The sequence below is a fragment of the Canis lupus genome, chromosome 10, assembly GCF_048164855.1.
Source record: "Canis lupus baileyi chromosome 10, mCanLup2.hap1, whole genome shotgun sequence".
Lineage (NCBI taxonomy): Eukaryota > Metazoa > Chordata > Mammalia > Carnivora > Canidae > Canis > Canis lupus.
The window spans coordinates 68,989,006-69,013,160 of record NC_132847.1 but is presented as its reverse complement, the minus strand read 5'-3'; the positions used below and the strand labels follow the sequence as shown (position 1 = coordinate 69,013,160).

The window sequence follows — 24,155 nt, the reverse complement described above, 5'->3', positions numbered from 1 at the left end:
TTGCACAGTAGCAAAAATTTCTGCATGCTTAGTGTGAACTATAAACAACAACAACAAAAACCCACCTCCCTGGGATTTGTGGACGTGTGCGGGCGCACAGCCCCCTGGTGGTTGTGGAATCTGGGAAGCCCGCCCAGCGGGTGAACCCGGACCGGCCCTCCCCTCCCCCTCCTATCGCCGCAGGCCTGGCAGGGCTGTCGCCTCCTCTCCGAACCCCGCGGCCTTAACCGCAGAGCAGCTAGGGCGCTAGGGCACTAGGGCCCCAGCCGCTGTCGGCCCCGCCCCTAGCCCCGCCCCGAGCCCCGCCCCTCTCGGACCCCGCCCCCCAGCGCGCGGCCTGCATCTCCCAGGAGCCCCTTCGGCTGCCACTCTTCGGAAAGGAAGTGGCCTCGGCCGGCGGGTGGGGGGGCGGGCAGGGAAACAGCAGTTAAAGCCCGGCTCTCATTGGGCAGCGGCCGCTGGAGGCCGGCCGGAGGCGGGACTTCCGCTCGCTCGGGTGTACGTCAGGCTGGAGGCGGAAGCGCAGCGGGGGCGGGAAGGTTGTAGAGCCGCACGTTGGGCTCTGTTTGCAGGTCTCTAAGTGGTCGCGCCCCCTTTGAGAGAGCGGTCGGACGGCGCGGACCGGCCTGGGCGCTCTGGAGGCCCCGGTAAGTAGGCCCGCCCCACGGCGCCGGGGGACGGAAGTGCGCGGCCCCGGCGCTGACCTGCCGCCGCTGTCCTTGCGGCCACGGGGCAGCGGCCTCCTCGGCTTCCTCGCTGCCCCGCGCCCAGCCTGGCCTCCACGCCCGCCTGCAAGGACCCCTTGGGGCGCTGGTGCCGCCCTGTCGCCCCCCTGCCGCCCCCCTGCAGAACCTTCCCCCTCACTAGGTGGCCCTGTTTCCTGTCGTCGCCACCGGCTCGGCTCGCCCGGTGCTTCTGCCCCGGGAGCACCTCGGCATATTTTGTTCCAAGCCCGAGTGTGCTTGCGAGCCCTCGCGCTCTTCCCGGGTTGCCCCGAAGCCCGCCCTCGTCACGCAAGGGGACTCCGTGCCTCGCTGCTGCCGGAGCACCGTTGGCGCCTTTTAAAGAGCGCGTTGGTTGAACGTGTTAGGGTGGTCGTCCGCCCGAGGGCCCGTCTTCTCGCTGGACTGCTTGCTCCCCGAGGGCAGCAGGACGGCCTTGCCCACTCGCGATCTCCCCAAAGCCTGATACAAAACCCACGACGTTGGGAAACGAAACAGCCCAAAGTATTCGTCCTGGCTTCTGGGGCCTGGGGCACGGCTCTCCCCATCTGTAAGACGGCGATGAGTAAGATAATTTCAAGCATCTTACGCATTGTATGGTGCCGAGGATGTACTTGATAAATTCCAGGCGTTACGTTTTCTTTCTTAGCTTTCAGCATACACAGTAGCTACTGGATTTTTTAAAGATTTTATTTATTTATTCATGAGAAACACAGAGAGGCAGAGACACAGAGGGAGATTATTTATATATATATATATATATACACACACACACACACATATATATATATATATATATATATATATTTTTTTTTTAAGTTTATTTACGACAGACAAACACACACACACAGAGGCAGAGACACAGGCAGAGGGAGAAGCAGGCTCCATGCAGGGAGCCCGACGTGGGACTCGATCCCGGGTCTCTAGGATCACGCCCTGGACCCAAGGCAGGTGCTAAGCCACTGAGCCACCCAGGCCGCCCATCTGGATATATTTTTTTAAGTGCATCAGGAAGGACCATAAAGGAGTGATTTTTTTTTTCTTTCTTCCTAGCATCGATCATATTAATGTTCTCGATTGGCTGATTCATTTGGTAGTGTGTGGTGAATACGGCGTAATGCTGTACGTTGAAGACAGTAATGCTAAATGTTGGTATCAACATCTCAACATCGTCTGCAAAAGTCAACATTTAACCTTAACGTTCTAATGAAATACTTGAAGGGCTTGCAGAATCTAAATTTGTGACTTAAGTCTGTGCCACTTTTCAGGTGTGTATTTCTGAAGCGATGAAGGAACGGAAAACGTTTTATTGTAGGGAGGCTAGCTGTTCCTGACAACTTATAGTTTGTTGTTAAATATGATGCATTTTATATATGTGTACATATATATATATATATATTTTTTTTTTTTTTTTTAACAGGTAATTGTAAAGTGCTGACCAGTTGCCATTGAACATAGTTGAAACAAAATAGAAGATAATGGCAGCAAACCCTTCAGGACAAGGTAATGCATGCTGGAACTTGTTATTACTAGGATTTTTCCCCCCTTTTAATAAACGTGTTTTGATAGAAAAGTTAGGATAGGGCAGCTACTGTAGTCAATAAAAAATGAATAGCAAAGTAAAAACCCAGTATTTGAAGTCCAACATTGTATCAGATATATAACATTCTTAATAGCTATTAATCCTATGTTTTACCCTGTGTTAAGATTATTCACATTGTAAACCTTAGGTCCTCCTCTGACATCTGTGTTCTCTTCTACTTGAAATCAGAGCCACTTTTAAGGTTATATTGTCACCAGGCAGTATCCATGCCTTTGCCTTCATTTGCCCTAGAAACTTTTGTACACATCACCTCTGTTTAGAAGCTCTCTAAAGCAAAGCAAATCAGACGCATCCTAGAGAAGTCTTTATTTAAAAACAAATTTTAAAAAATAAAATTTAATCTCTGGAAAGTATTAAATCCCATTCTCTAAGTTGTGTCCTGCTTCAAAACTTGAAGCAAACCTCTTTTTTTCCTTTCCCTGTCAACTCTGAACTATTGTTTGACCCGTATTTTTATTATTTCTGTTCTGATTTTTTTTTGGCCTTAGTTTTGTCTTAATTTTGTCTTCGTATAAATGTAACCATAAAGCATGTTCTTGTGTCCAGCTCCTTCACTCACTAAAGTGTGAGTATCATCCATGTTGTGTCATGTGTCAGGAGTTCATTCTGTTTATCATGGAGTTCTCTTCTACTGTATGTATTTACCACCATTTTTTTTTTAATTGGTTCTCCTGTTTAGGGGCTTTGGGGGTTGTCTCAGTGTGGGCCATTGTGAGTGGAGCTGCTTTGAATATTTGTTTATGTCTTTTTGTAGATATTTGGATTAATAGCTGAGTTTATTATTAACTTTTTGAAAAACTGCCAAACCTTTTCCCACACTGGCTATACCAATTTACATTCCCTCTGGCAATGTGTGAAAATTCTGGGTACTCTCTATATAATGTTCTAGGTCTTCTAATTTTAGCCATCTTGGAGGATGTGAAGCGACATCTCATTGTATTAACTTGCATCTCCCAGATGACAGATGTTGAGCTCTTCTTTGTAACTACTTGCCGTCATAAATTTTCTTTTCTTATTTTTTAAATTGTTCATTTTTTAAAAATTGGCTTATTTTTATCATTAGGTTTTCTTCTTTTTAGAATCTAGATCCAGGTCCTTTGTCACTGCTAATTGCATCATCTGAATCATCTTGGAGTTGGTTTCTGTTGACTGCTTTTTTTTTTTTTTTTTTTGGAGTGTAGGTCACATTTTCTTTTTACTTACTATACTTAGTGATTTGTTATTGGATACTGGATATTATGACTAAGACACTGTGGAGACTCTGGCTTCTTTTGTATTGCTCTGACATGTAATTTTTGTTCTAGCAAATGCAAGCCCTCAACTCAGAGTTGTCTTCCGTGTGATGGGCAGTAGCTGAAATCTGTGCTCAGTCTTTTTAGCTTCTAGCTGCTGCTTTATTGCTGGATCCTTCTGGGGTCTCCATATGTGTAGTTTAGTCAGGAAGCAAAAACTTTGCTTTACTCCTTCTGCCTTTCCCTCTGGGGTTTCTCCACGCTGCCAGCCCTGAACTGTCTGTCCTCTGATACCTCAAAGCCAGTAAGGTCAGACTATCCAAGCTGTTTGTGAATTGAACAAAAGATCACAAATTTCCAAATATCAATAGGTGCAGTTTCTGCTTGATTTTGGTCAGTTTCTAGTGCTTTCAAATAATGAATTTTTAATCTTTTGTCTGGAATTTATTTTTTACTTATTTAAGATTTTATTTATTCATGAGAGACACAGAGAGAGAAGCAGAGACATAGGCAGAGGGAGAAGCAGGCTCCCTATGGGGAGCCCAATGTGGGACTTGATCCCAGGACCCCAGGATCACAACCTGAGCCAAAGGCAGATGCTCAATCACTGAGACAACCAGGTGCCCTTTGTCCAGAATTTATAATTAAACTGTGGCAGGGTTAGTGTAACCAAACTACCTGCTACTACTAGAAGTTGGAAGTCTGCTGTTTCATTGTATATAAATCTCGTTTAGTGTATTAGTTGCATTGAGGGCACACTAAAGGTTGCATAAGTTTTATAGAAGTGTACTATTGTAAAAAGCTAGCCTTGGTGACAGTTGTAACTACCTAATACTATTCTGTTCTCTAAAATAACCACATTTGTGTGCTCTATGCATTAATTACAGGCCAACACTGACTTCTGATCTTTGATCTCTTCTTTTCATCAAAGTTACCAGGTGAAAAATAATTTGATTTAAGCCAAAATGAAAACAAAGAGATGTCTATTTTGGAAGACAAATATGGCTGCTAAAAATCCCACAGTTCAGTCTAGGCAAAACTAAATTTAAAATTATCCATTTGTTCTAATAGCACAATAATTGAGATTTGCAATTTGCTGGTTATTTATTTTTATAGCATTTGCAATAAAATGCGGTCATTTTTAGGGTTGCCTTTGATTGATATCATATTTGCTGTGAAACATCCTCTAATCTAAATAGAAATGAATTTAGATTAGCCTTTTGGCTTTTGTTCTTTTGTCAGTGATTTTGTTGGTGTCCTGAGCTGCTCTTGGGCACCAGCAGAGGGAGTCCATATCCTGCTCTGTAGACTCCTAGTGAAAAATTTTAAAATTCTTACCTATTTGGATCTATTGCATTTTATTTTCTATATTAAATTATTTCTTTACTCTTTACGTGTATAGGAACTACTTAGTACAGAGACTGAATGCCAAGTGGTGTAATTATCTTAACAATGATAACTGAAAGAACCATGACTTAGGAAAAAAAATCCTGATCTGTACATTGCAATTAATTAATGTCTCTGGTGTAGGAGACAGAATCCCATTGTGTTCACTGAGCCCTTGAGCAGATCTAGTCTGTCATAGTGTGGTAGCAGTCAGGACTGCTAAATGCCATAAGCTCTTGGCACACAGTCACTGAAGTCTCCTTAGCTTCCATCGTACTATGGAAGATTTGGTTGGTTCTTAATGGCTACTTGATTGCTAAGTCATGTTCTGAGAATTTTATTTTATTTTATTTTATTTTATTTTATTTTATTATTTTATTTAGATTTTATTTATTTATTCATGAGAGAGAGAGGCAGAGACACAGGCAGAGGGAGAAGCAGGCTCCATGCAGGCTCCATGCAGGGAGCCTGACACGGGACTCCATCCCGGGTCTCCAGGATCAGGCCCTGGGCTGAAGGCGGCACTAAACCACTGAGCCACCGGGGTTGCCCTGTTCTGAGAATTTTAATATGTAGAGGCAGATTGTCAAACTGGAATTTGGCCAGGGTACAATGTAAAGAATCTTTCATTATTGGTAAATACTAAGGTCCTATGATCATGTGGTGGCAGTTGGATTGGTCCAACCTCATTTCAAACACACAGAAACCTGGTAAAATACTAAGAACTGTGAATTTTTTTCTTTGATTCTCTTCTTTTCTAGTTATCTTTCAATGTTTATAGTAATAACTACAAGCCCTGCAGATCAGGTGATGGAAAGTATTGATTTGGAGTTATTCTGGATTCTCTTAGTTGTGATTTCAGGGTGCTAGGTAGGAGTGGGGTGGGAGGTCTCTTGCTTGATCTCAGGCCCAAATACAAGTCTTACCCCAAACCATCTATGGTCAGGATGAAAAGCAAGGAATGCTACCTCTCAAGATGTAAATTAAAATTTGCACTGATGTGTAAAAATAATTAAAAATTCTTGTGTTTGTACCTTTTTAAAGAGGAAAATGTGGATGCAAAGATGCAATTTGCAGTAGGTTTTTAAAGCTGGCTTTCTTTTCATGTCATTTTTAACAGCAAAGGCAAAGAGTACAGTATTTTTCTGATGTTCTAGGAATGATCTGTAAGCCTCAGGTTGAAATAGGGATGAAACGAGGTTGATGTAGAATAGGTTATTAAGTAGCTTCAGATCGTGTATATAGTTGGGAGAGAGTTTGAGATCCCTAGGCCCATTCTGACTGGCCTTGGGAGGCCTGTCATGTGAGTGTAGCCTAGAAAGCCGCATGCTAATCAGTTGTATTCTTTGTAATGAAAAACTCTGCACTGAGAGTGAATTGTCAGAATGGGGCTGAGAAGCATCTAGCAATGTTAACTAATACAGAATGCTAGATAATGACAATAATTGGTATTTATTAAGCAATTGCCACACAGCACGCTATATGCTAGGTATTTTACTTCTATTTTCTGTTTTTAAGCAGAAAATCCTTGTTGTGAAATGGGTGTAGGAATTTATCGGTAAGAGGAAAAGAAAAATGAGTGATGAGGGAAAGTTGGTTCAAAAGGAAGGTAAAGATGATTCATCATGTTGTTTAGCTAGCTCTGAAATGGGGAGAGAAAGTGGCAGTATCTTACAAGAACTAAGTCCTTGAGGACTGAGTGAGAACTTGAAAATGGGGAGGTCACCTGAATAGACATTAAGATCCATTCCTTTCCTTTGATGTGTGTTTTCAGTAAAGTCCAAAAAGTAGCTAAGAGTTGAATAATTTTTCTGATCTTACTAGATATAAGAAGTGTTTGCCATCAACTAGATACCAAAAGGACTAATTATTGATACTAATCAACTCACATTAACTTAATAATGTTATATTCTTTCGTTCTGCTATGACTTAGACATCAAGCAGTCCCCCCTAGATGAGGTTTGAGCTTTAGCCACTGAATACATTATATATATCATTAAGAAGTGTGGTAGGCAAAATGATCCCCCCACTTCATAATCCCCAGAACCCGTGACTATGTTACCTTCTCTGGCAAAAGAACTCAGCACATGTGATGAAGGTTAAGGGCCTTGAAATGGGAAGATTATCCTGGATTATCCAGGTGGGCCCATATTAATCACATGAATCCTGAAAAGCAGCAATTTTTTTTTCCTAGCTGTGGTCAGAGAGAGAAATGAAGAAGGGTCAGAGGGATACAGTGTTGCTGGGTTTGAAGGCAGAGAAAGAATACCAGGATCCAAGGAACTCAGGCAGCTTCTAGAAACTGGAAAAGGCAAGGAAACAGATTCTTCACCAGAGGCTCCAGAAAGAAATGGAGCCCTGGATGTTAGTCCAGTAAGATCCCAAAACTGCAGAACCGTGAGATAATAGATTTGTGTTGTTTTAAGCGACTACATTTATAGTAATTTGTTACGGCAGCAATAGAAAAATAGGATAATTCACCATTTAACTATATGAGCCGAAAATCTAGGAGCCATCCATGACTACTTCTTCATCATTCTTTACTTCATATTTACTCTTTCAGTGTCCTGTTGATTTAACTTCCTAAATAGCTCTTGGATCTGTTCCAATCTTTCCATTTCCCTGGCCCATAACAACTTTTGTCATCTCCAGTTTGTTCCACTGTCATAGTCTCCTGTTTCCTTTTGTCTAGCCTATTCTCAACACTGCAACCACTGCTCTTTTTATAGGGGAAAGTGTTATTTTCCCCCAATCCCTAATGAGCTTACTTATTTGTCCTTTAGATTTCAGTTCAAGCATTACTTTTTCTGGAAGCCTTTACTGCTCCCCCTACTCCCAGTCTAGATCAAGTTTATTCAACATTGATTCCCACAGTAATATTGTTATAAATGCTTACAGAATTTTCTTTCTTTATTTCAGACTACTCATCTTAGATTCTAAGTATACATTCATTGGTGTAATTATTTGATCATCTCTATCCTCACTGGACTGTTTGAGAACCATGAGAGCTAGAATCATGTCAAGTTTTGGCTCATCATTGTATCCTTAGAACCTATCTAGTGCCTGTATACGATGGATACACAGTAAATATATGTTGATTCAATAAATAACTTAAAACATGTTAAACTAATAGTGCCATAGTGACTTTCCTTTAATACTAAACGGGTATCTTAAGTATGATACATTGATTTAATGTATAGTTGTGAAGAGTATATAGCCTGTAGGATAGCCACTTGAAAAGATTTGAATAATATATTAAATGTCTTTTAAAATATTGTTGTGAAAGCAATTTATCAACTGTAATTGGAAAGCAGATTATCCATAACCCCACTGATCAAACAAAATAATTTTCATTCTTTTAGAATATTTTTTCCAATAAAAAGAATTCCAGTTAGTGCTTATTTAACTGTGGTAGAGCTATTCATGTAAAGTGATAATCAGCTGGTAGGTTTTAAATACGATTTGATGTGATGCTTGTTCCTCAGGAATGTTTTTAGTGACAAAAAAAAAAGTGTGGGAGTTATATGTTTCTATGAACGAACGTAGAAGTGAGAATATATATGATTGTGAAAGGAGATAGGGTTATAGTTCTAAAAGTAGAAATATTTTTGAGTGTGCTGCTTTATTATAAGATAATTTTATTAGGAGAAGGTTAATTATAAAGGAATATTAAGTACTGTACATGAGATAAATATTTTTAACACTCTCATGCTTCTAAGAACGTAAAAGTTACATGTAACTATGATATGTGCAAAAGAATGTAAAAGTAAAATGTTAAATTATGGCAAGCGATGGGTGTGTGTTTAAAAAAAAAAACTCATGTAGTGAGTGTAATAAAAGTTAGTTAAATGTTACCTATTGATGTGGTAGTTAGAGTTCATTGGTATAAACCCTGAAGGTGGGAGAGTCTTACTATAGAACATTATACTTCAAATAACCAGATAGATTACCTAGTTTGTGCCTTAAGTTTCAAATTTGAAATAAGCTATTATTATTCCCTAAGTGCTGTCTGTTGACTTTTATAGTTTTATAATAAGTATTTTGTGCAAAACAGACATGTAACATAATACTATATTGTTTTTTTAAAAAAAATCAAGAAGGAAGCATAGGTTTCAGGACCTTTAGACAAGATCAGAAATAAAAGCCTAAGAGATCTTACCATACCCTTTCTCTGTAAAGTAGCCTTTATGGCTCTCAGCCTCATGTAGATACACATTAAGATCTAGAAAATTATGCAAAATATAATTTTGCTTGATTAGACTGGAAAAGGAATTGAGAAGGGAAGTTATTTTAGAGACTTGAGGATGTAAAATTTGTTGGACTAGGTGACTTGTTAAATGTGAGTAGTAAGAGGGAGAGATTATAAGGATAAAACTTGGGCTTCTGGGTGGGAGTATGGAGCACTAAATGACATAACAGTGATAAAGCATTTTCCCATCTTCACCAGGGAGGGAAGGCTATGGGCTCGCCCACTCCAGTGACCCCGTGTTTAAATACTTTAGTGAGTTCTTTAAAGTACGTGGAATCCATGATCTTGTACATGGAAAAAAATACTCCTCACTGCTCATAATTTAATTAAAGGTGTATTAAACCTACACTCATCTAACACAGTAACTTCAAAACTGAAAATTTTTAAACATTTAGAATTGTTTATAGCTTAAACAAGTTAAATTCTCCTTTATAGTTTAAATTAGAATTATAATTAATGTGACTGTAATACTTCATGATTGCAAAATTTAGTACACTTAAATCTATTTTAAAATATTAACCCATTGGTTTAATTAATTTACTCTTTCTGTACTTGTTTTTTGTATCTTCCTGGGATTATAGTGATCTTCCCAGATTCTTATTTCTGTGCTTTCCAGGATTATAGTAATCTTTCTATACCTTCCTAGGGTTACAGTAATTTTACCACTACCAAAACAAAACAAAATTTCAGGTAAGTCAAGATTTAGCGTTTTTTGATTAAGTTTGATTCTCAGCCAAAACACAAGATTTGGTTATGCCTTAGATGATTTAAAAGCTGTGTTGGTGTGCACTGAGTCCCTTCTATATTAAACTTTACCTGCTGGGTTAATGGGATTTTTTTTTTAAGCTCATGCCTGTCTCATAGATTTTTAGTTTCTTGCAACCTGGAGTTGTCCTTAAGTGAAATACTCCCATGTTCTGTTTTCATTATGAATTGTCCTTTTCTGGTAGCTTTATTACCATGATTTAATACATTTCATCTCCCAAGAGGTCAGGGATCATTAGGTCTGTACAGTTAGCTCTTTTTAGGAATTTCACTAATTCATCCAGTTAGAGCTAACAGTTTCTGCTTGGTCATTGTGTGACGTGGATGCTCATCACAACTGGGTCTCCTTTTTAAATGGTGTGTGTGTGTGTGTGTGTGTGTGTGTGTGTGTGAGAGAGAGAGAGAGAGAGAGAGAGAACCTGTGCTGAACCCACCTTTCTTGTGGATTCTTGGTCCCTATCCTGCTCTTCTGGAACTATTTGGCTTAGCCCCCAGTTCCCTGTATCTACCCCTTCCTCCATGTACCTAAGCAAAAAAGTATACAGCTATACTTCAGAAACAGACATGTACTTAATAGGAGAAACAAACCTCTAAATGTTAATGCTAACCTATTAACTGTAATTACTACAAATGACCTAATTATTATAATAACTTATTTTCACCCTTCTTTACAACTATATTTTTATGTATTTTTAACTTTTCCTTTTGTATCTTATTATGAAGCCATGGCGTATCATAGATTCAATATGTTCCATTCAGCTATAATTATTATTCTCTTTTTAATGTTCCAATTGTGACAGCCTGGCTAACCTCAAATTGGCTTCTTTGTTCTTTCAGCACTACCCTGGATGTTTTAAAAAAAAAAAAAACTTCTTGCTCTCTGACAAGATGTTCCAGGCCCATCTCTTGATTTTTTTTTTTTTCTACCCTAAGACATGCAACTAGTACTCTGCTCAGAACTCTGGTTCCTTTTCACAGAGGATAGACAATTGGAAATAACATATGTAAGCTTAAACACATTGAAGAGCACTGAAAAGCTCAATTGTGCTTGTATTTATCTGAACATTATTGATCAAATTATCTTCATGTAGTCTTTTTAATGCTTTGTACATACAATTTCTATGTATATACAGTTTCTTTTTTTTTAATTTTTTTAATTTTTTTATTTATTTATGATAGTCACAGAGAGAGAAAGAGAGGCAGAGACACAGGCAGAGAGAAGCAGGCTCTATGCACCGGGAGCCCGACGTGGGAATCGATCCTGGGTCTCCAGGATCGCGCCCTAGGCCAAAGGCAGGCGCCAAACCTCTGCGCCACCCAGGGATCCCTATATACAGTTTCTTTACTGATACCCTAAAATATTACTTGCAAACAAATTAATCTTGAGAGTAATGTTTCTGTAAACAGCACATCAGTACTTTCAAGTGTGGTTATTTATTTTGCTCACCACATAATTTAGACACTATCAGATTTTTAAATTTACTTTTCAGGACTTTTTATATTTACAGTATCTCTAAATTTTTACAAAGATGGAACTATTTAATTATCTTCTAAGAATGCATTGGCCTCTTCTGAGAAGTGGGAAAAAGTCTTGTCCTAGAGTTAGAAACACACCTAATGGTGTGACTTGCTTTAAATATATACAACTTTGGGGACACCTGGGTGGCTCAGTCAGTTATGCATCTGCTTTTTGGCTCAGGTCATGATCTCAGGTCCTGGGACCAAGCCCCACATCAGGCTCTTTGCTCAGTGAGGAGTCTTCCTCTCCCTCTGCCCCTCCCCCTGCTGATACACACACACACACACTCTCTCTCTCTCTCTCAAATAAATAAACAAAATCTTTAAAAAATATAAATAAAATGGAGAGTATGGATTGATGGGGAGAAGCCGAGAGAAGGTGAAAAATGTATGGCAAAGAAATAGGAAGCTATTGCAGTGAACCAGGTAAGAGAGGAGAGTGTCTTAGACTAAAGTAGCATCAGTGGGGATTTGAGAGCCATATATTTTTAATTTTTATTTTGAAATAGGCAAGAAGTTGCAAAGACAGTCTAGAGAGGTCTCAGGTACTTTTTACCAAGTTTCCCTCAATGGTTGCATCTCCTATAATATGATATAAAAAGCTAGAGTTTGATATTGGATACACAGTACATGTATATCCTTCCGTGTTATTTTACCCCACAGGAACCCTGCTTCTCCCTCTCCCTCTCTCTCTGCCACTCCCCCTGCTTGTCTTCTCTCAAATAAATTAATAAAGTCTTTAAAAATATGTGTGCAAATCCATATATACAAATAGGAGAGTGCTACTTTTCTCTGGAAAGCATTCTTCATTTTACAGAGAACTCACCTTGTGGTTCATTTTCCAGTCTTTTATCTTTCCATTTGTTTTCTTCTAAATTAGGGATCCAACTCAAATGCCCACAGGCATATAAACAAGTCTAATAAGGACTATAATAAGCTAGGGAGTGCCGATGTCTTTGTAATGTGAGGAAATAGTAATGATCATTTCTTCATTCTAGTTAATTTTTACTATGGAGGTACCCAAGATCCCTTCTTGCCAGTGCTTGAGATATATCAAGAGAAGCAAGAAATTTGAGGATTTTGTTTACATTCTCTCAGTGTTTACATCTTGACATTTAATTCCGATTTGATTTGATTTGATTGATTTTAGAGAGAGTGGGCACAGGGGAGAGGGTGGGGAGGGGCAGAGGGAGAGACTCTGAAGCAGACTCCCCACTGAGCGTGGAGTCAGACATGTGGGGCTCAATCTCCTGACCCTGAGATTATGACATGAGCTGAAACCAAGAGTCGGACACCTACAACTAAGCCACCCAGGTGCCCCTAATTCAGATTTTAAAAACCTAGTTGGATACTAGTCCTTGGCCAGGACTTTGCACCTTAGACTTATGTAATTTGAAGATCAGAATCAAGCCCCATATTAAGTAGTTGATAAAGGACACACCTTTTGCACCCCGTCTGTTACAATCCATTTCTCTCTCAGCATTGCTGGATGTAGTCAGTTGCAGTTCTTTGGTCTTTGAAAGACTGTGTGTCATTTCGGAATGAAAGCAGTTGAGAAAAAGAAATATTGTTTGGATCTGAGTATGTCTGTTGCTGTTTTCCTCCTGAAAACCTTGGTAATTACAGTTCCTTCCAAATCCTCAGTCCATATCTTACTTTGCCTCCATCCTGGGACTGTGCTGGGAAAGTTGCAGGGAAGCAGTAGGAGGTCGGTTTCACCATCTAGGGGGCTACTCTCTAGTGGGTTCTTTATCTTCTTAGAGAATAGAATTTGCTGTCTGGGTTTCTAGATGGCCTAGGTTTCTAAAAATAGCTCTAAAATGTTGTTTTTATTTCTCTCTCTGTGTGTCTCTCTTCCCCCTACCCCTGGTTTTTAGGTTTTCAAAACAAAAACAGAGTTGCAATCTTGGCAGAACTGGACAAAGAGAAAAGAAAATTACTAATGCAGAACCAGTCTTCAACTAATCATCCTGGAGCGAGGTATTGAAGAATAATGTGGTTTTTATATTTAGTGATATAAAAAATGTCTTGGACAAAATACTTCATGTGGGTTGGCAGACATTTGTCTCTCTCACATTGGAATTTACACGTTATGTTTTGTTTCCTAGTTAGATTTGAAAAAATTAGATGAATTGATTAGATCTTAAATAATTAAATTCTAACCAGAATATTTAATGTTCCCCACAGCCTACTTTAAAAAAAAACGAAAAGGGTTTTGTGTGGTTTTGGTTTGTTACTGATATAATTGTCAACATCCCACTTTTTAAGCGTTCTGCAAAGCAGGGAACGTTTAGGTGGCTTAATCTTTATCGTGTTTGGTTTCTGCCTTCTTACATGATATTTAGCCACCACCCTGCCTTTCCTTTTTTTTTTTTTATTAAAGATTTTACTTACTTATTCATGAGAGACACAAAGAGAGGCAGAGACACAGGCAGAGAGAGAAGCAGGCTCCCTGTGGGGAGCCAGATGCAGGACTTGATCCCAGGACCCCGGGATCATGCCCTGAGCCGAAGGCAAATGCTCAACCACTGAGCCACCCAGGCAGTCACTTTTCCTAAGAACAGGTGCTCACCTCAGTCCCTTGTAATCTCATTGTAGCTAAAATCTGGTAGACCAAGATCCTTCCCTTATTAGATATCTGAGCACTGTTTGACACCACTGATCACTCCCTCCTTCCTAAAATACTCTTTCCTTGGCTTCCACTCATTCACTGTCACACAATTGTGATTTCTTTTGTAGACGTTTCTCCACTCTTATCTCATGAATGTCAGTGCCCCTCAGAGCTCAGTTTTCCATCCAGTTTGTCTTCTCACATCTTTTCACCAGTTGCATCACTTTCATCTAGTCTTTTCTCCAAGTCCCAAATCGCCTCTTGGACATCTCCATCCCTCTGTCCTCTAGGCATTTCAAACTTCATATGGCCCAAGCTGAACTCATCTTCCCTTCCCAAGCTCTGACTAACCACCTACTATTCTTGGGCTTCTTGTCTCAGTGAATGGCACAGATCTCGAAGTCAGAAGCATGGACTTTGTTTATTATTCCATTTCATTTCCATCTCCAAGCATTTGCCATTCTCTTATGTTTATACTTTGAAATGTGTCTCAAATCTGCCTATTTTTCTTCATTGCTACTGATGCCACCCAGCCCTGATGCCTGCTACTCCCGTTTCTTGCCTCAATTACTATAGCTGCTTCCTCTGTATTTCCCGTAGTCTTCAGTCCTCCTGAATATATTATCAGTTGTGTCATGTTTTAATCTGGAAATCGAGAAAGTTGGGATAAGCATTAGGATGTATATGAACCAGGAGTGTGACGGGCAGGTGCTTCCAGAGTGGCTTCATACAGGTGAGATGGTTCCAGTGCAGCTTCATGCAGCAGCTCAGTATGTGAGCAGTGCTCTGGACTCCCTCCAATTCTTCTTTCTGTCTTTCCCTGGGGGTCGGCAGCTCCCTAGTGGTCAAAATATGACTGCAGTAGTCTCTGCCTCACCCTACACTGAGCCACCTATCGAGACCAAAGCCAGAAAGGTTCCTGTCCTATGTTTCTTTTGTAAGAGGCTAGAGAATGTCCTCAGAAGCCTTCCAGCAGACGACCCATTGAGTCTAGTTGCCCAGAATTGTGTATCTTTCTCTTGCCTAAACCAGAAACCAGCAGGGGGAATGGCATTGTCTTATACCAATCAAAGTTCATCCCCTGAGGGATGAGCCTGGCCAGCCCTGAGGCATGGGATCAGCAATAATTGAACTAAGTTTGGATTCCATTAGCAAGACAGTAGGGAGAAAAATTGTTATTGAGGAGGTGACCAGCACTGTGTGCCTAGCAGTGGTCTTCCTGAGCCATCATGTGGTACTTGTGACCATGTCACTCCTCTGCTTATTATACTCTTTGGGTATCTCTTTTTACTGTGAGGATAAGGTCTGTATTTCTTAATTTATTTTCACAAGGCTCTTCATACCCTGTACCTGCCTTTTACCCCAATGTCATTTTTTGCCAACCCTCTTCATCTCCTTTCAACCCTGACCTCCGGTCCTGTTGAGCTCTTAATTTCTTCAGATACACCAAGGTCTTTTGCCCTGGGCTTTCGTGTGCTGTACCTTCTGCTTGAAACATTCAGTGCTTCTGTTTTCATCATAAATGTAGCCTTATGATAAGCTGGAGTACCTCGAATCAGTCTGAAAGTAGGGGACCATAAATCATCAAAAAAATAATAAAAAATAGAGGTAATTTGGAGCCCCAGTAAATAACATAGGCTTTTGTCATATAAATTAAACAGTGGGAGAAGGAAAAAAAAAGACTTCTTTTGGAAGGCCTTTTTCTATCCCTATAAAGAATATATAATGAAAAATGTAATTCAGAAGTAAGGAAGTTTCTACCTTCAACAGCCAAATAACTAAGATTCCCATTTTAGCATTGCACTCTCCAGACCCTCTCTTAATAAGGACTTCCGGGATCATGCTGAGCAGCAGCATATTGCAGCCCAACAAAAGGCAGCTTTGCAGGTGAGCAAAGTGTAACTGACAGTCTTGTGTTGGAGATTTCCTGGGCCTTGGAAGCCAGCACAATTCCTATTTTGTATTTCAGTGGAGCAGTATCAATAAAAACGTTCCACACATAATTGCAATGGTTTTCTGATGTTCAGTCATGCCCAAAGGATTTGAAGGACCAATACAGCAGTGATGAAAGTGACTTTTATGGTTTTGACACAGTCATGATTGATTCTATGCTGTACCTGGCAAGAGACTGCTTTGTGTACAAAAGAGTTTAGGATATTGGGATGGACAGAATGATCTTAAAAGCTGAACTGGCCGGTTTACACTTTTTTTTTTTTTTTTTTTAATTTGTCATGCTGTCATACCCCTTGATAATCTTACTGGTTTATTGTTGTTTGGCTTCTTTTTCAATGGTCAGCATACCACGTTGCCCAGGAAATGCTTAAAGACTAACTCCTTCCATAGGAATATGATAATCCATCTGCTTAAAAAAATATTGTTCTTCATAGAATGAACAACAGTTTTAGTATTAGAGTGATCTTGGATAGTTTTAACTAACATTCCCAGAGCCCTTGAACAAGCCATCATTACCTGTGCTTTTAAACCTTAGAATCTCAGAATTGGAAGAGACATAAAAGATCATCTCACTTAAGGCAACCTAAAAACAGTCTTCCTTTCTGTAGTGACAGAGGGAGGTCACTGGTGGTTTTCTGTTACTTACATTCCAACAGTCTCTACCAAATATTGGTTATCTTCATCACCAGTAATCAGCTCCCTTCCCCACCCCACTCCATTCCCCTTCTTTCTTAAGCTCCTACTTTGTTGATCAAGAGCAGATTTGGGGGATCTTTGCTGCAAAGTTCTCCCCACTCCAAGGAACAAAGTAATTCATGCCTTTGACTCGTTATTGACTTTAGAGAATCACAGAGGACAGAGTGGGTCTGATAAATGAGTGCCTGGTACAGCTTGTTAATAAAAATACTTTATTACTGTCCATCTCCTGTGTATTTAAAACAAAATTAAGCAGCAACAGAACAAAATTAAGCAGCAACAGAACTGATTTTTATATCTTAAATTTACCTAATTTGGTCGTAAGCACTCAAAAAGGATAAGTAATTTGAATACCTTGGTTGAAAAATTGTGATTTTTAATAGCTTAATTGCCTTTTTTTTTTTTTTTTAAACTCTTGCCTAGCATGCACATGCACACTCATCTGGATACTTCATAACTCAAGACTCTGCATTTGGGAATCTTATTCTTCCCGTCTTACCTCGCCTTGACCCAGAATGAAGAAAATATTTGTAACAAAAGTAACCCTAATATCGGATGCCAAAGCTACTATCATTTAGTGCTATACAAACTATGACTTTCAGAATTTTGGTGAACTTTTATACTTTTTGCTTCTTTAAAAGAAAGGCATGCGTAAGTCAAAGCAGAAAAGGAGAGTCACCAGAAGGATGAGAGTTTTGGGAGCTATGTTACCTGAGGAACTGATGATGCTACTTGTGACTGTTCTGGAACACAGTTTGATTTTTGACTCTAAATCAGACTCTGAATTGGATGGTCACATAAATTCACTCCCCACCCCCATTGGACTAAATATATCATTGTCCACAGTAGACTTTCACGAACATTAATAGTACTTCACCTTAAAGAAATGAGGGTGCTTTTAAAAAAGTGAACCAATAGGCTTAAATAAGTTACATTCCTATTTGCTGTTTGTAGAATTTATATTCAACACGTCAGCCTGAAATATTCTCTGACTCGTAACTCCCTTCTTCTCCATTTTCAAAAAAAATCTAAGACAAGACTAAGTTACCAACCAGTCTTAAAAATCTTTTATAAACCCATGCTACTATAAATTATGTGACTAAATGATATTAAAAATAATTATAAGAAATATGGTGGCTTTAAAATTTGTACGTGCTTTTATTATTTAGTGTTAATCCACATATGGTGTCCCATGTTTTATTGTCCATTTTTGTTCTAATTAAAAAACATCCTCATTAAAAAGGGGCAAGCTGAGCCCCTTTTTAATTACTCTAAGGAGTTAGGTTAAGTTTCTCAACATGACACATCTTTAAGAGAATCTGGGCTGCTTAGTTAAGTATGCAGTCCTCCCACCTTACTGTAGTCCTAGAGAATTACAATCTCTAATTCAAGACAAAGTCTGAAAACCATGGGTAGGGAACTCAATTTTCCTTATATCTATATATCATAGATATATAAACTTATAGGTTTCTATGCCCTTGAAACTTAGCTAAAATTAGCTAAAATCTACGTCTTTTTTTTTTTTACCTTTAATAGGATTGAAATTATATTTTATACTGTATCACAGTTGCAGTATTTAATATAACTACTTGTAATTGACCTTGTATTAACCTTGAGTCCCCATCATCTCTGGTGGTAGGATGAAATTTAAACTTAAAATTCCAGTTTGGGTCAATATTTAATTGAAGTTCATCTCCCTTTTCAAAGAGTTTCTTTCCTTCTTCCCTAGATATTTGCACTTACCACATAGCGGTTGGGTTAACGGCGTGTTAACCCAAACTAATTAAAGCAGGAGTGGAGAATTCTGGACTTGGCTGTGCCATTTAGATTCTTCCTCTTGAGAATTTGAACTGATTTTCTACGTTTGGGTGAGGCGACAGCTGTTCCCATTGTAATGATCACTGTCACAGCAAAGGCACCCTTACTCCCCACTGCTGAGGAGGTCCCCAGCTGCCTCTGCTCCTGTCCTGCCTCAGGTCCATCCCGCTCTTCTTGAGCCTTCTACAGGACCCCTCATTTTCTTGAATTGTTTTGACAGTGACTGTTCTGTGCAACCCATGACCTACCGACTGGCATGGTTCTAAATCTATCTACTGATGCTAAGGAGTTTAAAAATTTTTGGATTGTGTACTTTTTATGCTGTTGAAGCCTCAACCTAATGTGTGACTTTTATAACCTAGGTAAAGATGTTTTTTTCAGTGGTATCTTTTCTAATCTCTCCGCCTTTTAAATAGATGCTGTTAAATCCTGTAGCCCTAGTGCTGGTAAGCACTTCCTCCACCCCCTCTCCTGCAAGTCCTTTACAAATTCAGGTCCATTCCATATGCATTTTGTTTTTAAGATTTTATTCATTCATGAGAGACACCGAGAGAGAGGCAGAGACACAAGCAGAGGGAGAAGCAGGCTCTCTGCTGGGAGGCTGATGTGGGACTCGATCCCGGGACCCCAGGATCACAACCTGAACCAAGGAAGACCCTCAACCACTGAGACACTCAGGCGCCCCACTGTCATATGGGGGGGAGTTGGGGAAGATGAGAAAGCTGAGACCTGCGCCTAAGGAGGTCACAGTGGAAGGAGCCTGCTGTTGTGAGGCAGAAAGGATGAAGGAAGCCAGAGCACAGAGCGCTGCACAAGAGGCACCCAGAGCACACAGCAGTCTAGACAGGCCTGCAAGTTGCAAGTATTGGTACGATTTTACCTGGAAGGGCAGGAAGAGCTGCTCCAGGCAAAGGTGAGCCTCTTCCAAAAAGTAGTGACTAAGACCCTTGGGAAGACTGCAGAGGTTGATGGGGAAAGCCGTGGGCTATCTGAAACCCTGAGGTGATGCTTCCGTATTGCTGCCCCACCCCCCTCCCCGCAACTGGGTGACTCATTTCCCCGCTCTTGGCCTGTCACTCTGTCTCACCCGTGAAGTAGGAACAGCACACACTCTGCCTACCTTATAAATTGTCTAGACCAGTGTGCAGGCTTCAACCTGTTACTGAAATGAGAAGCCGACTTAATGGCTTAATGGAATGTGACCAGCATTTATTTTTTTTTCTTTGAAAAATATGAAGCATGAGAGTACATGACGTGTTGTAATAACATGGTTTTGTTTCACTAACCTTCTGTTTCTGGTATTTGTGTGTGTTTTACTTTGTTATATGTTGTACCAGTAGGTAAGGTCTTTGAGGCAAGGATTTGTGTTTCCTTCCCTCCCTTCCTCTTGGTTCATGGCTGTATTCTGCTTAGGCTAGTATTTGGCATATAGTAGGAGACCAGGACCTGCTTATTGAAGGAATGAATGAATGAACATATATGAGTTAGGTCATGATGGAAAGGGTTTTTGTTTTTGTTTTTTTTTACTGTGAGTCATGGCAAAAAAAGGTTGTGAAAGCCAGTGCTCAATAATCCAGATGATAGAGGGTGCCTGGGGGCTCAATCTGACTCTTGGTTTTGGCTCAGGTCATGATCTCAGGGTTGTGAGATCGAGCCCCATATCGGGCCCTGCGCTCAGCATGGAATCTGCTTGACGTTCTCTCGGTCTTCTCTAAAATAAACGAATCATTATCATAATACAAATGATAGTGCTTTGTATGATTCTGGAATTTAAACTGAAATGACTTCATAATTTCAAAGAGATTTTTTCCCCCCTGAACAATCTATAAAATGTCTTATTAAGTTATCTCTGGTCTTTCCTCCACTTTGGCAGTAGAAACTCAGCCTTTCTGGGAGTTTAAGGCCCACCAAGGCAAGGGTTTTGGCAAATATGGTTACACTGAGAATAGAAGATAAACCTAGAGAATGTCAAGTCATTGGTGCAGATGCCCCCACTACGAGCATCCCTCCAGCCCGCATGAGTCCCGTTCAGCATCAGCTCAGCCCATGTTTACTGAATGCTGTTCTTCACCTCTGTATGCACAGTGGACACAATTCTTTTTAAATGAGCAAATGCAGAATGAGGAGGAGGAGGAGAACTTCACTGTCCTCAACCTGAGAATCTAGAGCGGGTGAGACCAGCACGCTAGGAGGTAACATTGATTGCACCTTCCTAGTGAGAGGATGAACCTGGCTAGGCCACGGAAGCCTACATCGGGATAAGCATTTGGGGGGTGCCTGGCCGGCCCAGTCGGTGGAGCATATGACCCTCGATCATTGGGGTCATAAGTTCGAGCCCCACATTGGGTATAGAGATTGCTTCAGTAAGTGGATCTTTATTTAAAAAGAAGAAGCATTTGAACTTGGCTTTTGAAAGAAGAGACTTTCAGCCAGGAAAGATAGGAGAGCAACCATGAAAGCAAAGGAAGAGCCTGCACAAAAGCAGAGCAGACATAGGGGCCATCTTGAAGCACCAAAAGTCCAATTTGGCTGGTCTTGTGTAGATAGATTTGGACAAATTTGTATACTGTGATAATCAGAAGTGAGGCCAAAGGCGCTGTGGGACTCGTTCTTCCAGAGAAGCTAAGGCCGCACTGGGGTGAGGCCCTCACTTCATCCAGCGACTGGCACCAGCCCCGGGCCCAGCAGCACTTGCCCGCACCATGGCCTCCATCTCAGAGCTCGCCTGCACCTACTTGGCCCTCATCCCGCACAATGATGAGCTGATGGTCACTAAAGATAAGATCAGTGCCCTCGTTAAAGCAGCGGGTGTAAATGCTGACCCTCTCCAGCTGGACTTGCTGGCAAAGGTCGCGGCCAGTGTCTACATGGGGAGGGAGCCTCATCTGCAATGCAGGGGCTGGTGGACCTGCCCCAGCAGGACATCCCCCCCCACCACCACCACTACCACCCCACTGAGGAGAAGAGAGTGGAAGCAGGAATCGAGGAGTCGGATGATGACGTGGGCTTTGGTCTTTTTTGACTAACCCTCTTCTGTAACCCATTCAATAAAAAGCTGAACCACCTTTTTTTTTTTTGATATATTTCAAACATTCATTCAACTAATCTCTACACCCAATGTAGGGCTCATTTTTTTAAAGGGGGAGGGGACATGCTGATCCGGGTCATTTTTGCCACAGCCAGTGTACAGCACGTGGCATTTTACAGACCACAGGAATTAGTTCAGGATTGGACACGTTAACCAAATTCAACCCAAATGAGACTCCAGGAGAGATTTGCTGGGCTGATGGAAAAGACACGTTTTCACCTTTGAGAATGCTAACAAAAGGGAGTCTTTCTCTCTAGATGTGTAAAAGGAAATACACACCTGTATGTTTATAGATAATTTATATTTACGTAGTGACCATAGTGACCGTGAGATGGAACAAGTCTCAGAATGAAGCCACTGCCATATAAGGGGCGGCAGAGAGAAAGCAGCTGGGTCCTTGATGCCATCGTTGAGTTGCCGAGTCAAACAATCCCTAAAATATGCAACCTTCCTCTGGGATTTCCAGTCATGGGAGGTAATCCTTATTTTTATTTGCACTGACTCAGCCGCACGCCACACCGCTAGGCAGGGGGGAAGCAGAACTGGAACCCGAATCTCACACCCGCACCTCCTCCTGCAGTCTTCCGTGTCACCACAGTTAGTCACCTGTGCCCTCCCTCCCCTGCACTTAGTTGCCTGCCCGGCACCTGCGGACCTCAACCCATCCACGCCATGTCCCTTCCCAATCACCCTACCGTGAGCTCTGGAATTTGTTTCAACCACCAAAATAGGTCTCTGCCTTCCATCTTTTCCTCAGTCCCACCTTTGTCTCCCTCCCTGCATTGTTGATACCTGGCTTTCTCTTGGGGCCTTCTGGCGTCTTCTGCCTTAGGAGGAAGCAGCTCAGGGCTTCACGCCTGGGCTCTAGGCTCATTCGTTGTTAGAACTCCAGAATATTGTTTTAACTTAATTTAAAAATTCACTTCTTAAAAAAAATTAAAATTCACTTCTTAAAACCAAGAAACAGACTCTTAACTACAGAGGACAAACTACTAATCACCCGAAAGAAGGTGAAACAGGTAATGGGGATCAAGGAGAGCACCCATCGTGATGAGCACCAGGTGATGGGTGTGTGGAGGGGCTGAATCACTACACTGCACACCTGGGACTAATATTACACTGTGTTAACTGGAATTTAAGTGAAAACTTAAATTCACTTCTTAAAAATGCATGTCCCTGCCCGACCTTAAAAAAGTCATGCCATGCCAGTGTCCTTGACAGTATGTCTGGGATTCCAAGTCCCCAACGACCTTGAGTCCTACTTCTCAGTCTTCATCCCCTCTCAGCTGTTACCCCGAGGACATCAACAGCCTCCTCAGGATGAGCCAACCCTCGTCCACCTGGTCAAATCCAGTTGTCAGCCTTCTTCCCCAGTCTCACTTGAACTCTCAGCAGCATTTTCCACAACTGATCACACCCTCATTCTTAAAAATGCTAACTGCATTCTGTCTTCAGCCACACCTCACTCCCCTGTGTTTTCCAACTACTTATTAGTTGTTTATTCTCAGTCTCATTGGCTGGCTTCACCTCCTTCCAAGTGCAAAATGTTGGACTACCCTGGAGATCAGCGTTTCCATCTCTTTCCTACCACCTAGAGTCATTCATTGCCTGGGTGGGTAATCCTACCCAGTACCATGGCTTAAACAGTGATTATCTTCTGATTACTTTCAAACTTCTATCACCAGCCCTGACCTCTCCCTTTGTGGTGTTTAGTCTCCAAAGATGACGGCCACTGATTCCTCCCATCCCCGTAGGCACAGGCCACTGTTCTCATCAAAGGTAGCATCTGTTTCCTCTCCCCTTGCACATGAGCCGGCCCAGTGACTTGTTTTGACAAACAGGATATAGTAGAAGAGACGGTATGTCAGTTTGGACCTATTCTTTAAGAGGCCTGATGGTTGTACTCCAGAAACCAATATTGCACTGTATGCTTACTAAAATTTTTTAAAAAGAAAAAAAAAGGGTCTTGACAGCTTCTGCTCTAATCCTCCCTGGAGAAGCCAGCCACTGGATAAGAAGTCTGTTCCCTGTGACCACCATGCTATGCTGCAAGCTAACCACACAGAGAGGCCACATGGTAGACCTGAGGTGCAGGCAGTCAGTGAAATCACAGGACAGTCCTGCTCTGGCCTGCCACCAGCTGAAGCAGCCGAGTGACTGACCCCAACTGATGCCACATAGAGCAGAACTGTCCAGCGTAGCACAGTCAACCCACAGAATTGTTAAAAAAATAATATATTGTTGCTGTTTCAAATTTCTATGTTTTAGGGTATTTTATTAGCAGCAACAGATAATTGAAATACCCTTGGTCTCCAAACTCTCATATCCATTGTCAACATGACATCTCCACTTGAAAGTCTAATAGGCATCCAAACTTAACATGCCCCAAATCAGTCTCTTGACACCTCATCTACCCCACATACTCTTCCCCCAGTGTCCCCCATCTCAGTAAATAGCCATTTGCACAGCCACAAATATAGGAGTCATTCTAGACTCCTTTTCACACTCCTCTTG

The 24,155-nt window shown here is 41.1% G+C and overlaps 1 protein-coding gene and 1 pseudogene across 2 annotated transcripts; both read left to right on the top strand.

Moving 5' to 3' along the window:
- The first annotated feature begins 592 nt into the window (after positions 1 to 592).
- INIP (INTS3 and NABP interacting protein) lies at positions 593 to 17,864 on the top strand. Of its 2 annotated transcripts, none has more exons than XM_072842370.1 (5): positions 593 to 647; positions 2,143 to 2,225; positions 13,353 to 13,455; positions 15,883 to 15,973; positions 17,159 to 17,864. In XM_072842370.1, exons 2-5 carry the CDS (start codon positions 2,201 to 2,203, stop codon positions 17,252 to 17,254), a joined length of 315 nt encoding a protein of 104 aa, XP_072698471.1. In that variant the 5' UTR covers positions 593 to 647; positions 2,143 to 2,200; the 3' UTR covers positions 17,255 to 17,864. The 2 variants fall into 2 exon arrangements, with proteins under 2 accessions (XP_072698471.1, XP_072698470.1); XM_072842369.1 differs by lacking the exons at positions 593 to 647; positions 2,143 to 2,225 and adding exons at positions 7,889 to 8,026; positions 9,839 to 9,882.
- Positions 17,865 to 18,000: 136 nt separating this feature from the next.
- Positions 18,001 to 21,618, top strand: LOC140641886 (large ribosomal subunit protein P1 pseudogene; annotated as a pseudogene).
- The last annotated feature ends 2,537 nt before the right edge of the window (positions 21,619 to 24,155 follow it).